The sequence below is a fragment of the Leptosomus discolor genome, chromosome 2 (genome assembly GCF_034619465.1).
Source record: "Leptosomus discolor isolate bLepDis1 chromosome 2, bLepDis1.hap2, whole genome shotgun sequence".
NCBI lineage: Eukaryota > Metazoa > Chordata > Aves > Leptosomiformes > Leptosomidae > Leptosomus > Leptosomus discolor.
Window position 1 is genome coordinate 110,325,691 of NC_141392.1, and position 12,498 is coordinate 110,338,188.

A 12,498-nucleotide genomic window follows, 5' to 3' on the forward strand; every position below is an offset into this window, starting at 1 on the left:
AACTAAAAGCATCCTGGATCTTTGCTCTGAGGTTTGACTTTTTCAGAACTGTCAACTATGATATAATGTAAACTCTCCGAGAGTGTGTGCTAGAAAGGAGCTGCATAGTCGTCGTTTTCTGTGAATTTTTTGTAATGGTTTACGTTCCTTGTTCACAGTTAGTGTCTGGTTAATTCTTGTGTTTGGATTTTGTATTTTGTGGCTACAAAATGGCATAATTGGCAGTAAGTGGTAAGAGTATACATGCTTACTTTTGATGAAAACAGAACGTTCTAGAACAGAGTTTTTATTCAGGCAAGTGAAGGTTTTCAGCATATTTATATCAAAGGAGAGGAGCTTCCCTGTGAACGTCTGCTTCTGGCGGGACATGATGGGCTGAGGAGGAGCGCAGTGCTGGCTGGATGTGCTGCCTGCTGGAATACTTCACAGGGCTGGCTCTGCCATCCTGCCAGTACTGAGAGCACAGTGAGGCTTTTTGAATTGCTGTTCAAAATGTTTCCCTGTGGGTATGTTACAGGATGGGATTAATGGGATTAGTTCTAGTTTTCTCTTGCTGCTTGAGGTGTAAGAGGAGCCAGTTCCTCATTCTTGAGAAGTGTAAGTACGGAGTACATTATTGACTGGTAGTCCTTAGACCATCTAGGACATTTTCACGTAAGCTGTTAGGGAAATGTTAACATCAGGTTAAGAGAGCACTTGAGACATGTCCTCTTTTCAGAGAGAGGGCCGAGAGACACTTGACTGCCCAAGAGGAGGTATGACAGTGCGTGTGTTATTTGTTCCTCTCATCTGCTTCCTGTGTTCTTGAGTAATGCTTCCTCTTGTTCAAAAGTGGTATAGCATTTCCTCAGGAAGGTCTTTCCAGAACTTTCAGCTGCTAAATGGTATGAGTGGTAAACTAAAAGTCTTTCTCCAAAAAGTAAACACCCTCATGTATTTTCTTTTACTTGTATCTTTTTTCATATCAGGCTTGTCTAACTCGTTAGTATAATTATGCTACTGCGTTTAGGAATAATATGGAGAATACCTATAACGAATGCACAAGTGTGTTTGGGGGAGTTATACTTTATGGCAGGCATTGGTTATTCATTTATATTCTGCAGGAGAACCTGTTTTATTCAGAGCTCTTGGAAAATGTTCATGGAAACTTTTAGGGAATTAGGACAGCTGGTCTAGCAGACTTCGAAGTCTGCAACACAGACGGCTGGCCAGCATTCCCAGTGCCAACTGGCTCTCTAGCAAATAGAGATGGCAACTGTGATTTTGGCTTAGGAAACCCTGTATATATAGAAGATGACTTGATGACAGGCAAGACTCAATAAATCTGGTGACATAATTGAACTCTGTTAACCAGTGTTCGGTCAGTTGGGATTAAACGTCCCCTTATGTTTTCAATTAAAATTCATTATTTTGTTTCTGGATTATTTTTTTTTTCTTCAATGCAAGAACTTAGTATCTTCCTCCCATTTAGTATCTTCTTTTGGAATATCTGTCAGGACATTATTTTACCAGATGATTGAATTAGATTTCAGCTACTGTGTGTCACTGCTGATCTTTAGTCATTGTCAAATTTCAAATGAAATGTCATCTGGAAGTAAGTCATATGCAAAACTACAAGAGTTTGGCTCTGCATCTGTCAGTAGACTTTGTGAATAATCAGATTTCCTGAGAGGCTGTGGATTTTCACTTCATTGACTGATTCTTTGCTTTATAGTACAAAAATAGAGAAGGAGAAAAAAGAGCATGCTAAGCTGCATGGGATGATCCGTACAGAAATAAGTGGAGCCGAAATTGCAGAAGAGATGGAAAAAGAAAGAAGGTTCTTCCAGTTACAGATGTGTGAGGTAAGATTCAATGTGAAATTCATATTGTTCTGCTAATGTTTTTAGGAAAACTTTGAAAAACACAGTTGTTTAGTGGCAACTGTGATGTTAAAGGAAAATGCCAAGTTATTAGTGGACTCTATTTGCTAAAACTTTTTTTTTCTTTATCCTGATGTGCTAACTTTGCAGGGAATTTAGTTATTTTCCAATTTTTCTTGACAAGTAAATTGTAGAATATATGAATAATGCAAAGCTCAATTAAACACTAAGAGATGATAATAAATAAGCCTTTACACTACTATTTCACTATAAGTTAAGACCTAGATCATTCTCTGAATTGTTCCCCACGCTGACAGCTGTTGCGTTATTATGAGGAGAGACTCCAGTCTAGCACACTGTTGGGCTGGTGCTAAAAAAGACAGTGCTAAGGATGGCATCCAGTTGTCTTTCAAGATGTTTCAGAATGATTCTACTTTGAAATCTTTGTGATATTGCAGCATGTTAAATCTGATGTGAATATTTTGCTTCAATTCATTTAAGGGCATGTCAGGTTCCGTGGTTGCGATTCAAGTTGCTGTGTTCATTCTTTCTATGCATTAACTCAAAAATATACCATGGGTGTTTCTTCTGTTTTTACTGTGTTGATTATAGCTAATTTGTCTCATATGCCAACATAACTTAACAGCAGTTGTCCTGAATACCACTTTTAGTAACTGCATGCACTGATGCTCAGTAGAAAAATCTTCACATTCCTATATGGAGTCAGACTAAAGTATTCAAAAGTGATGAAGGGATTTGAGCACCCGGTAAACATATGGATGTTGCCAGCTAATTGCCCATCTGTATCCAACCAGAAGCAGATGCTTCTCTCTTTCTTGTGTCACGGTAAAGGAAGAATTCACTTTAGTTGATTGTAGTGATAATAAAATGCAGAGTGAAGTCTGAAATTGAATCAAGTTACCTTAAATGTGGAATAGCTAAAACGTCGCCTGTATTTCTTCTGATTTTTAGGAGAAGTTTATAATCAGTTACCTCTGAATAGTCATAAAAGGGAACTTTGTTTTGGTTTTGGTAATAAATCAGAAGTGTGACATATTGAAGTTCTATCACAAGTACAGGCTAGTTCTCTATATGTTGTGAAAGTGACCCAAATACCAGATGCCTAGAGCTCCATTTTAAATTAACAGGAGCTAGTGAGATGAATCTCCTATCTAAATACTACCCAGTGCACGTGTCTACATTTAGGCTACACATCTGTTCATCTCAGCCAGCATAAGAGGCTGCAACACTGAAAGCTGGCAGTTGGATACTGCGTTATTTTAGTGGGTTTAAAACACTGAGGGTGTACTGCAGGTAGGGGAAAACCAGATGCACTAGGGCGTTGCTAAGAAGACATTCATTCCTTCGCTTGGAGGTCACTGTCTAAGCAGGGGTTAAAAATTGTCATCATTTAATGGGCAGTTAAGCACTCCTGTACATATTTGGTCAGTCTTGCTTCTGCTTGATGGCTGACATCTTTTGTGCTGTGGCATTCAGGGGAGGAGCTGTCACTTGATACAGACTTCGATTGTGCCTAATGGACAGTAATTACACTTTTTTTTTTTAGCTTGACAGTAGATTTTGAAAATCTCTTGCTAAACTGTAATTTGCTGTAATTATCATGTATAAGAAATCTATAGAGAAAATGATAAAATCAGAAGGCAGATTTTAAAATGGTTAAAATAACCCCTCACTTTTTTGGGTAAACTGCTTTCTTCCTTAATGACATTTACTTAGCAATGGCTTTAACAACTAGTGAGAAAGATACCTAGATGGGCTGCTAGGTTTAAGCATGGATTCCTGAATTTACTACACAAACCCTTTTATGCTTCATTTAACACAGGCTTCCAGTAGGAGCCATGAAGGATGTTTTGACAATTTGAACTAATCATAGTGAAATATCCCCACAGGATATCAAAAACCAGCAGTGACAACAATTGCTTTTGTGTGATTAACCCTTGAAGCCACTGTTTGATGCATTCACTTTTAGGTCTTCTAAATCTGCAACTGCTAAAGCTTGTTGAAATATAACTGCAGATAAAATGTGGAAAAAATACTGTAGCATTAATAATTTGGGTTTTTTGTGAATTACTGTTTTAATAGTACCTGCTGAAAGTCAATGAAATCAAGATTAAAAAAGGAGTGGACTTGCTTCAGAACTTGATCAAGTATTTTCATGCTCAGTGCAAGTATGTTTTAGTTTTCTTTATATCTATACAATAACTGGAGCAATGTTTTGTTTTAAACTTTTGGCATCATCATAATACTTTTCTACATTTTTCAAAATAAATCTAAGATTCAACTGTTCTCGCTGATGTCTTTTGACAAATTACTTTTGTCATAGGTTAGTCATTGCTTTTGTTTCTGTAGTCTGAAACATATAATGAGGTTGAGCTACTCACATAGAATATAATTGTCTGCTCCAAAGGAGTGCTGCACAATAATTTGGCGTATTTCATAAACTACTCTTGAAACGGAGCTATTAGTTTTGTCTGTTAGTCTTGGTGGGCATTTTTGAGTGTATCTAGCAACGATCTAAATTAATTCTGTGCTCAAGAAAAATAAATTGCATAAGCAGTGGGATAAAAGTATATTGAAAGAATCACTCTTTTTCTAGTTAATTGGATGACTCAGCAATAAAAGACAAAGCTCTCATTAGAATGATGTACTTTTTTATGCTAGTCGTACAGATCAATAATATAGCAATAAAGTCGTAGCTATGAACTTGAAAGAGCCGCTGTTAACCTATTCAAACCAGTAAGTTTTCATCTTAAAAGACCAGTCTGCATCTGTGTAGGTTTTTTCCCTATATAGCTATGTTGCTTTTGAAATCAGTTTCCCTTGTAGTACATCATTCATCTGCTCTGTCCATTTAATAAAATTTCAACAATGTGAATGCTGTGTTGTCCTGTCACTTTTATGTCTGCTTCCCAGAGTGAAAATATTTTCTGTTGCAAATGGTGCAGTAATTTTTAATCAAATAGGCTTGTAGTTGTGGTTTCTTAAATATGTTTTTTTAAATATCACTGATTTTTTTTTTTTTTTTAATTTGAGCTGGAATACTTGGCATGGGTAACATTACTGTGCCAATACAAAAATACACATGATGCAGTAAGATGTAGCATACTCAGTTTGCATATAGGTCATAATTAATGACTGGGAAACAAAGGGGTTTTCCTTCAGCAGGAAGATTGCATCAGACTTTAAATTATTTGGTTACAAGAAACCATAATTATTTTATATCTACTAGAGCTTTTGCTGTTCTACAAATGAATGTTGCTTGTTCTGGGCCTTCAAAAAGTGGGATGAGAACCTGTATTTGAGGTGGGAATGAGGAAGGCTTATGTGGCAGTGGATTGTGACAGTTCTGAATCTAATTGAGGGGAATTTTGCCTATTAGATTAAGCTGTGATGGAAATAAAGAGGTGAATCAGTCAAGGATGCATTAAAAAATAAATGTTTAATGTTTTGAAGTTTATGGCATGGCATAATAATATGCACGTCTTCCTTTGGTAACTTTTTAAACAGAAAATACAAAGTAAAGTTTAGTAAGTTTGCTTTTTGTTTTTCTTTTTAAGTTTCTTTCAGGATGGGTTAAAAGCAGTTGAAAGTCTCAAGCCTTCAATTGAGACACTCTCCACAGATCTTTATACAGTAAGTAGCAGCCTTTCACATTTGTATTGTAACCTTGGTTTGGTTTTTTTTTTACAGTAGAACTGTGATCATTTTGGTTCAGGTTGGCTGACTGTTTTAATAGTCAGCATTTTAAGGTTTTGAGTGTATTTTTGAGTAAAATTTTGGTTTAATACCATATCCAGAAGCGTTGCTTTCAGTTCAGGACCCCACTGTGTGAAATGTTAGGAAAACAGCCTTTGCTCTAAAATGTTTACTGACTAAGTGGAAAATAATATATGGTTTCAAACTGAACACAAGGAAGCAAGAACAGTGTGAGGCAATATCAAAGTCTTAACCCAGCAACATCCTAGCCATTATCAAGTTTTCTGAAGATACGAAGAAAAATAAACTGATCACATTATCTTTTCTCTTTGTGTTTTTGTTCTTGCTGAACATTTCTACAAAAAATGAACCAATTAAGTTTGGAAGAACTGGACTGAAAAGAAACAATGATGCTATTTTTAACTTGTGTTTTTCTTCATTCAAGATTAAACAAGCACAAGATGAGGAAAGAAGACAATTAACACAGCTTAGAGATATTTTAAAATCAGCACTCCAGGTTGATCAGAAAGAGGTGAGCATATAAGGTGGTTTAACTTTGGAATACCCTTTTTAATTACTTCTAATGTAATGTTAGTGTTTGAAATAGAGTTATTTTAACTTTTATTAGCCATCTAATTTCTTTTGTTTATTCATCTTTGTTTTGGTGCTGATATTGAATGTTTCTGACAAAGGCAGGGGTTTTGAGAAATAAATACCCACTAAAAATATGAGACATTGCAAAATAATTTTTTTGTTACCAATATTGCAAAATACTTAAGATGGTGCACTGTCTGTGAACAAACGGACAATGGTGTGTATGTTGCTCAAACTGAGAATGGAAGAACTTTTGCAGTATCATGGAGACCCCATTAGTACAATCTTATCTCAGAGTAATATTCCAGATTGTATAAAGATTATGTAAAACTGAACTTTAAATCCCAAAACACCTCACGTCATCATCTGCAAAAATGACAAGTTTGCTACTCTGCTGGAAGATGCCAGTTTTCAAACGTAAGAGCTGGGTCAGTTTGGCAATCTAAGAAATAAGTATTTTTTGAGTTTCAATTATGATTGCTCTTAGATTTAAAACATTCTGGAGTAGTGTTCTTTGGCAAACTCTGATCTGGAAGGAAGCATCTTTTGTATAAATATTGGGTCTACTTTTGTTTTGGATTGCTAGTGTTTCCTCTTCATGTAAATAAATGCCAGCCAATTTCCTTTGTGTGGCTGCTGGGCCATGGGTAAGTGATGAATGAGCCCCCTCCCCCTTTTCCAGATTCCCTTTCTGAAGGGGATCACAATGAAATAGTTTAGTCTGCAGAGCTCAGACTTCCTTGATCTTTTCCGGTCATACTTTCATCTTCCCATAAAGGTTATCGTGACTACTAGCTCTTGCTGGTGGCCAAATGATGGTTGTAGAGCAACCTAATCGAGTGAAAGATGTCCCTTCCTATGGCCCAGGGGTTGGACTAGATGATCTTCCTTCCAACCCAGACCATTCTGTTATTCTGTGAGTTGCTGATAGGCATTCGAACAGCCTGAAACACTCTTCACTTTGAGGTGCTGTTTGTCGCCACGTGAAGTGTGTGATAATGAGCATAATGATCGTTGTGCACAAAGTCCCCCACAGTTTGCAGGCGCTTTCTTAGGTTCTGCCTGGCATTTAAGACTCCCTGAGGCATGCACTTGCTAAAAGTTTTTGAGCTCAGTGGAATGAAAGACTAGTGATCCTAGTGCAAATGGTGACTACTTTGGATTCACTATTGATTGCCCACTCTCGATAAGGTGTCTTTGCTGTTGAAGGTGTGTTAGCAGGCTTCCTGTTTTATTCGGGTCTTCGTTGAACAGAGATAATAGAAGTAGTTGGATTTCATGGTTGCTGGGAACATTGCTTTTCTATGTTTATCTGTTTATCAGGGATGCTGATGTTCAATGTATATGGAAGATGTGAGCTCACATCTTTTCACAGACTGAAAAATGTAATAATACCCATAAATTTATTACTTGTACTGTTTTTGTTGCATTTAGAAATACAAGTGTAAAATGTGCTCTATGCTATATTCATTATTAATTAATTCTGGAAATTTAGATCTAGATGCTTACATGTAGAGCATGAGAAGTACTATAATTATTTTTCAAGTTTTTTGAAAACATCAATTAATCAGTGGGATGCCAAACAATCCTGATATAATTTACTGTACAACTCACTAATATTATTCTTGTTGCACTGTAATTTCCTTTACTATAACTGGTTTCTTTTTCCTTCCTGAAATGCATTTACATTTTGTGACCGAAGTCTAGGAGAGTAAGTGTTACTATGTTTTAATGAAAATAGTTGGCATGATTTCTATTCAGATTTCAAGAAACTGGATTTTTCCTCTGATCTTTTTTCTGTTGGTATTAAAAGACGAGTTCTTTTTGTCTCCTCTTCTGTCTGTTGTATTACCAGAAAAAAGTTTGTTCTTGGGAAAGAAAATTGGCGTAAGACAAGTTGATGGTTTCCTTTCCACTCTTTTTTGGGAATTAAATCCAGTTGCTTGATCTGATGTTCTTGCAAGATTTAGTAGATATATGTATTTTTAATTAAGGTGGACTTCCTGTATGGAATAATAGAATGTTGACGAATGTTGTTTCTGTTGTGTTTGGAAAAAAAAAAAGACACAAACACTCAGTGAACTTTTTTTGTTGTGCCTGTATACATAGTTTCCTCCTGCACAGAACTTCCTCAAACCTGATTTGTATTGAAACTTCTCTTTGAAATGTCATTGTTACACCTCCATAATTTTTAATTTTTAAATTTTTATTTTTCAAACTGTGGAGCTTCTACAATTTTCAGGGTCACCCTTAGGGTCATATTGCCTTCATTTCTCTTTCCTGTGTCCTCTCTGAAGGTAGCCTTACTGTAGTGTTTAGGTTTGCTTCTGCTTCTTCTGCATGTTTGGTAGAACCTATAATCCACTGCAAAATAGGGTAAATTTGGGGTTTCTTGGCAAAAATTACGGTAGCTGTGCTATAGGAGAGGCTGCTTGCAGGGGGTTCTGGGAGATACGTCTGTTAGAGGCTCTGTGGGGCTGTAGTAGATAAGGGAAGGATTTCTGAAACATCCTCTTGGCAACGTTCCTGCAAATGCAAGAGAAGCTCAGACTTTTGGAGAGCTGTGAGGGCTTTTTGGCAGCTTTACACACAGGAGTGATTCGGACAGTCTAAAATTCTGCTCCATGGGAACTGTGCAATGGCTAGCCAAAATTTGCTGTGTATGTGTTAAAGCACCTTGTGTGGAAAGTTCTGTTGTGTTCAAGTAGTGGGGCTAATAAATAGTTTTTTAGAATTTCTCTTATCAGTAGTCACAGACCATCTTTACGGAATACTGTTTTCACATTTCCTTCGTTTTTAGCTATGCTATTCAGCTTCATTTAAAAGTCAGTCCGTCGGTCTTTATAAGACTTTGAAAGAAATAATTTTAAACCTCTTTATGGTCAGTGAAGTGGTTCACTATAAACATGCTGCAATGAAAGGACTCACCTATTTTTTTGTATGCCTATCTCCATTTCAAAGCTGATAAAGTGGACAAAATTCAGTTTCTTAGGCTTGTGTACTTCAATCGGTTCTGATCATGTTATTTTCAAGAGATATTTAAAATGACAGTACTCCACGCTAGGTATGTCCTATATCCTGCAGTGATCTCTTTCCTCCCATAGGCAACGTACGTTATTCCCTGCTCCTCTGATGTGGCCATTGAGTCTGACCCTGTTATCTGTGATTTGTACTCCCTTTACGTGCAATATGCAAACCAGGAATAAGGGAAGATCCTTTGGGGAGCCTGCATATGGAAAAGGCATGCTGAAATTGCCCGGAAGGATGTTAATTGTGATGGTGGTTTGCGGTATGGCATCCCGTCTGTTAGGAGCTAGATCCAAATCATGAACTTGCTTATCAGAGAGCTGTGGAAAACTTAGCATCTGGCAATCATGTTGGACACTATTGATTTGGGCGTGGCCTGAGCCAAATATTTAGAATTTAAAATCTCCTTGTCTTGTCCTTAAATTCTTTTCATTAAATAGTATTAAATTTTTTAAAGATACTGTTCATAGTAATGAATGTGTGGAAATACACGTCAGCTACAGCGGCTTCCTCTCTGGTTGAAATAAGGCAGGAAGCTTGTATTATTGGCCTGCCGGTTTGGCCGAACAGCAGCTGAGCATAAACAACAGCTGAAGGGAGGGAGCTGAAATGCAGCAGAAAATAATGCGCAAAAAGTAGCAGCACAATCTTAAGTAATGGGAATGGTGCTATGGGCAGGTGTTGGAGGTCATCTGAAATCTTTACATAATTGAGGATGTGAGGAACTGAAATTAATTTCCTGTAAGGCCTCTAATCTTCTTGGGAATGGAGTTCCTTTGCTGACTAATGGCAGGCAGAGATCAAGGCGTTGGTACGACACAATAGGCAGTGTCAGATCAGATTTTCTTCAGAAGTCAGTAAATGTATGTGTACGGAGGTTCTTAATCAGAGACAAGAATTCTTTTTAAATGTTGTTCTCGTTTTGTGTTGAGCAGCCAGAGTGCAAAACCAAATAATTCTGTGTAAACAGGCTGGAGAGGAATGATAAACAGACTGCTTTAAATCTGAAGGGATGCTTTGTCAGGCCTAGATATTTTTTAAGTGGTGGTTTTCTGGTGCCTTTAAAAGCCCCAGATGAATGTTGTAGCCACCTAATATGGCTTCCTAGATCACTAGCTGAGAGACAGGGAAGTGGGCACGCATTGCTTCTGCTGAAAAGAAGCACCAAGGACTGCTGCAGCCTGCCTTGAGCTCAGCTCATGGTTCTTAGGACCGCGGAGCTCCAGCACTGTATTCAGGATGGCCTGAAATCCTGCAGCCTGGAGGTGTGGAGTCGTTAAGTGCACCGAACAGGGGTGTATGGGGTAGCTCTGTCCCTACCGTCATATTTTGGACCTGTCAGGTGTTGTCAGTACTGTTGTGGAGGATCCTGAACAGCTTTGGCCGCATTAGTAGCTTTGGTAGCAGAATGCGCTGCTGGAGCTTGTGAAGGAGCAGCATTCCATCTGAGCTGGCATTCTCTGGGGAAAAGCACAGTCCAAGTCTCTTCTTGGTTTTCGTTGGTCTTTTCCGCTGCTTGTATCCAGACATGTCTTACACTTAGGCTAATGAAGTGTACGAAGCTAATTGTAATGAGAGAGAAACTATCTTCTTAATTCATACTTTTTAGATCACTCTGTGTTTTATTTTATCACGTGTATCCTCTGAAAACCCAAAATGATGTATCTTGTGATTGCACGCCTAGTATATCTGAGACACACTAATTCGACTTCTTAGTGAAAGAGATTTTTTTTTTTATCAAATTAGTAAGTTTACTTCTTAATAGCTCTGAAGTTTTTGCTTAGGATAGTTCAGGTAGTCATTTAAGTGAGTTGCTTTCTTCGTGGTTTTTTTTTTTTCCTCGCTATACTTGTCTTATCTGCCATATGTAACAGAGGTATATTATGTCCATAGAGCAAAGATAGTAGAAAAGAAAACAATAAATATTATGAGTACTAGTCATTGTTACTGTACACATTGAAGCGTCCATTCCATCATGTTACTGCTGCTAATATAGCATGACACATCAGATTCTTCATTGTCAGGTTCATGTTGTTTAAGAAGTTAGACTCTTGCAGCCGTGAGTCCTGCCTCTGAGTAGTTCTGAGAGCAGTGAGAAGGGTTTAGTTAGTCCTTGTCACTTCTTGTCCCAGAATTCTACTTTTGTTTAAGATATTTTAGTTTAAATTATTCTTCTTACAGAAATAATTTCTCCGTTTTCCTGTATGCCTCCTGAACTATGTTTCCAGGAGGTCTCTTTGGCTTTTCAGACAATAACTTGACTCAGTTTCCACAAGGAAAACCACTTCTTCAAGTTTTTGTATGTGATGTAATTTTTTTACAATGGAAGGGTGCACTAGGAATTGCAGGTAATAATAATCTTTAGTGTTTGTATACTGCAGTGTTTGCATGAGTTGGAAAGCCCGCTGGTCCATTAATTTTTGGGTTAAAACCCCATATATTAAGGCAAATAATAAAACTAAATAAAAGCAAGTAAGAGGATTTTGGCAGGTGCTGATAATGGCTACTTCTCAAATGTTTTTTATATCCTCTGAAAAAAGAAATGGTTCTTGTTTTCTCTCATTGAGGAGGAAAATGTGCTTCATTTGGCCTGTAGGATTAGAGCAGGAATGAAATGCTCTGAAACTCATTAATGGGGGGGATATTTTGGTTGAAAGTGTGGAATGCATTACAGATCGCTGTTCTGTGTATTTCAGGATTCTCAGATTCGTCAGAGTACAGCTTATAGTTTACATCAGCCTCAGGGAAACAAGGAGCATGGCACTGAACGAAATGGTAGTCTGTACAAGAAAAGTGATGGGTAAGTACTGCTGGGTTCTACTGAAAAGAAAAAAAAAGTCCTAAGAGCTGAAGGAATGTTAATACTAAATAGATTAAAAACTGAGTCACTTTTTTTTTTCTTCTCTCCCCTTTTAAACCAGAATCAGAAAAGTGTGGCAGAAAAGGAAGTGCTCAGTTAAAAATGGTTTTCTTACAATTTCCCATGGTACAGTAAGTATTTGTTTACAGTATTTTATGTACATGGTTGCTAATACAAAAAGGCAAGCTGTGCTGGTCTATATTTATAATTTGGAATTAGCTAGATTCCTGATGCAGCGTTTTGAATATGATGGATACATTTTTTTAAGGAAGTCTTTCAAAAATATATCAAGACATACACAGTATCCAAAAATACGACTGTTTTAATGCTCACAACTGTTAATGGCAAAAAATGGCTTTTTTTAATGACTCATTTAGTTCATATAAACTGTTCATATTTTACCAGACTATTTAAAAATACAAATTCTAACTTGGGTTG

The 12,498-nt window shown here is 37.2% G+C and overlaps 1 protein-coding gene across 3 annotated transcripts in view; it reads left to right on the top strand.

Annotated features, from left to right (window-relative positions):
• Positions 1-12,498, top strand: part of ASAP2 (ArfGAP with SH3 domain, ankyrin repeat and PH domain 2) — a 91,259-nt gene that overhangs the window by 48,262 nt on the left and 30,499 nt on the right. For all 3 annotated transcript variants that reach the window (XM_086461563.1, XM_086461564.1, XM_086461565.1), the window contains exons 6-11: positions 1,715-1,844; positions 3,966-4,051; positions 5,441-5,516; positions 6,025-6,111; positions 11,897-12,000; positions 12,122-12,191. In XM_086461563.1, coding sequence (XP_086317689.1) covers positions 1,715-1,844; positions 3,966-4,051; positions 5,441-5,516; positions 6,025-6,111; positions 11,897-12,000; positions 12,122-12,191 — 553 coding nt within the window. The remainder of the gene's footprint in view (positions 1-1,714; positions 1,845-3,965; positions 4,052-5,440; positions 5,517-6,024; positions 6,112-11,896; positions 12,001-12,121; positions 12,192-12,498) is intronic.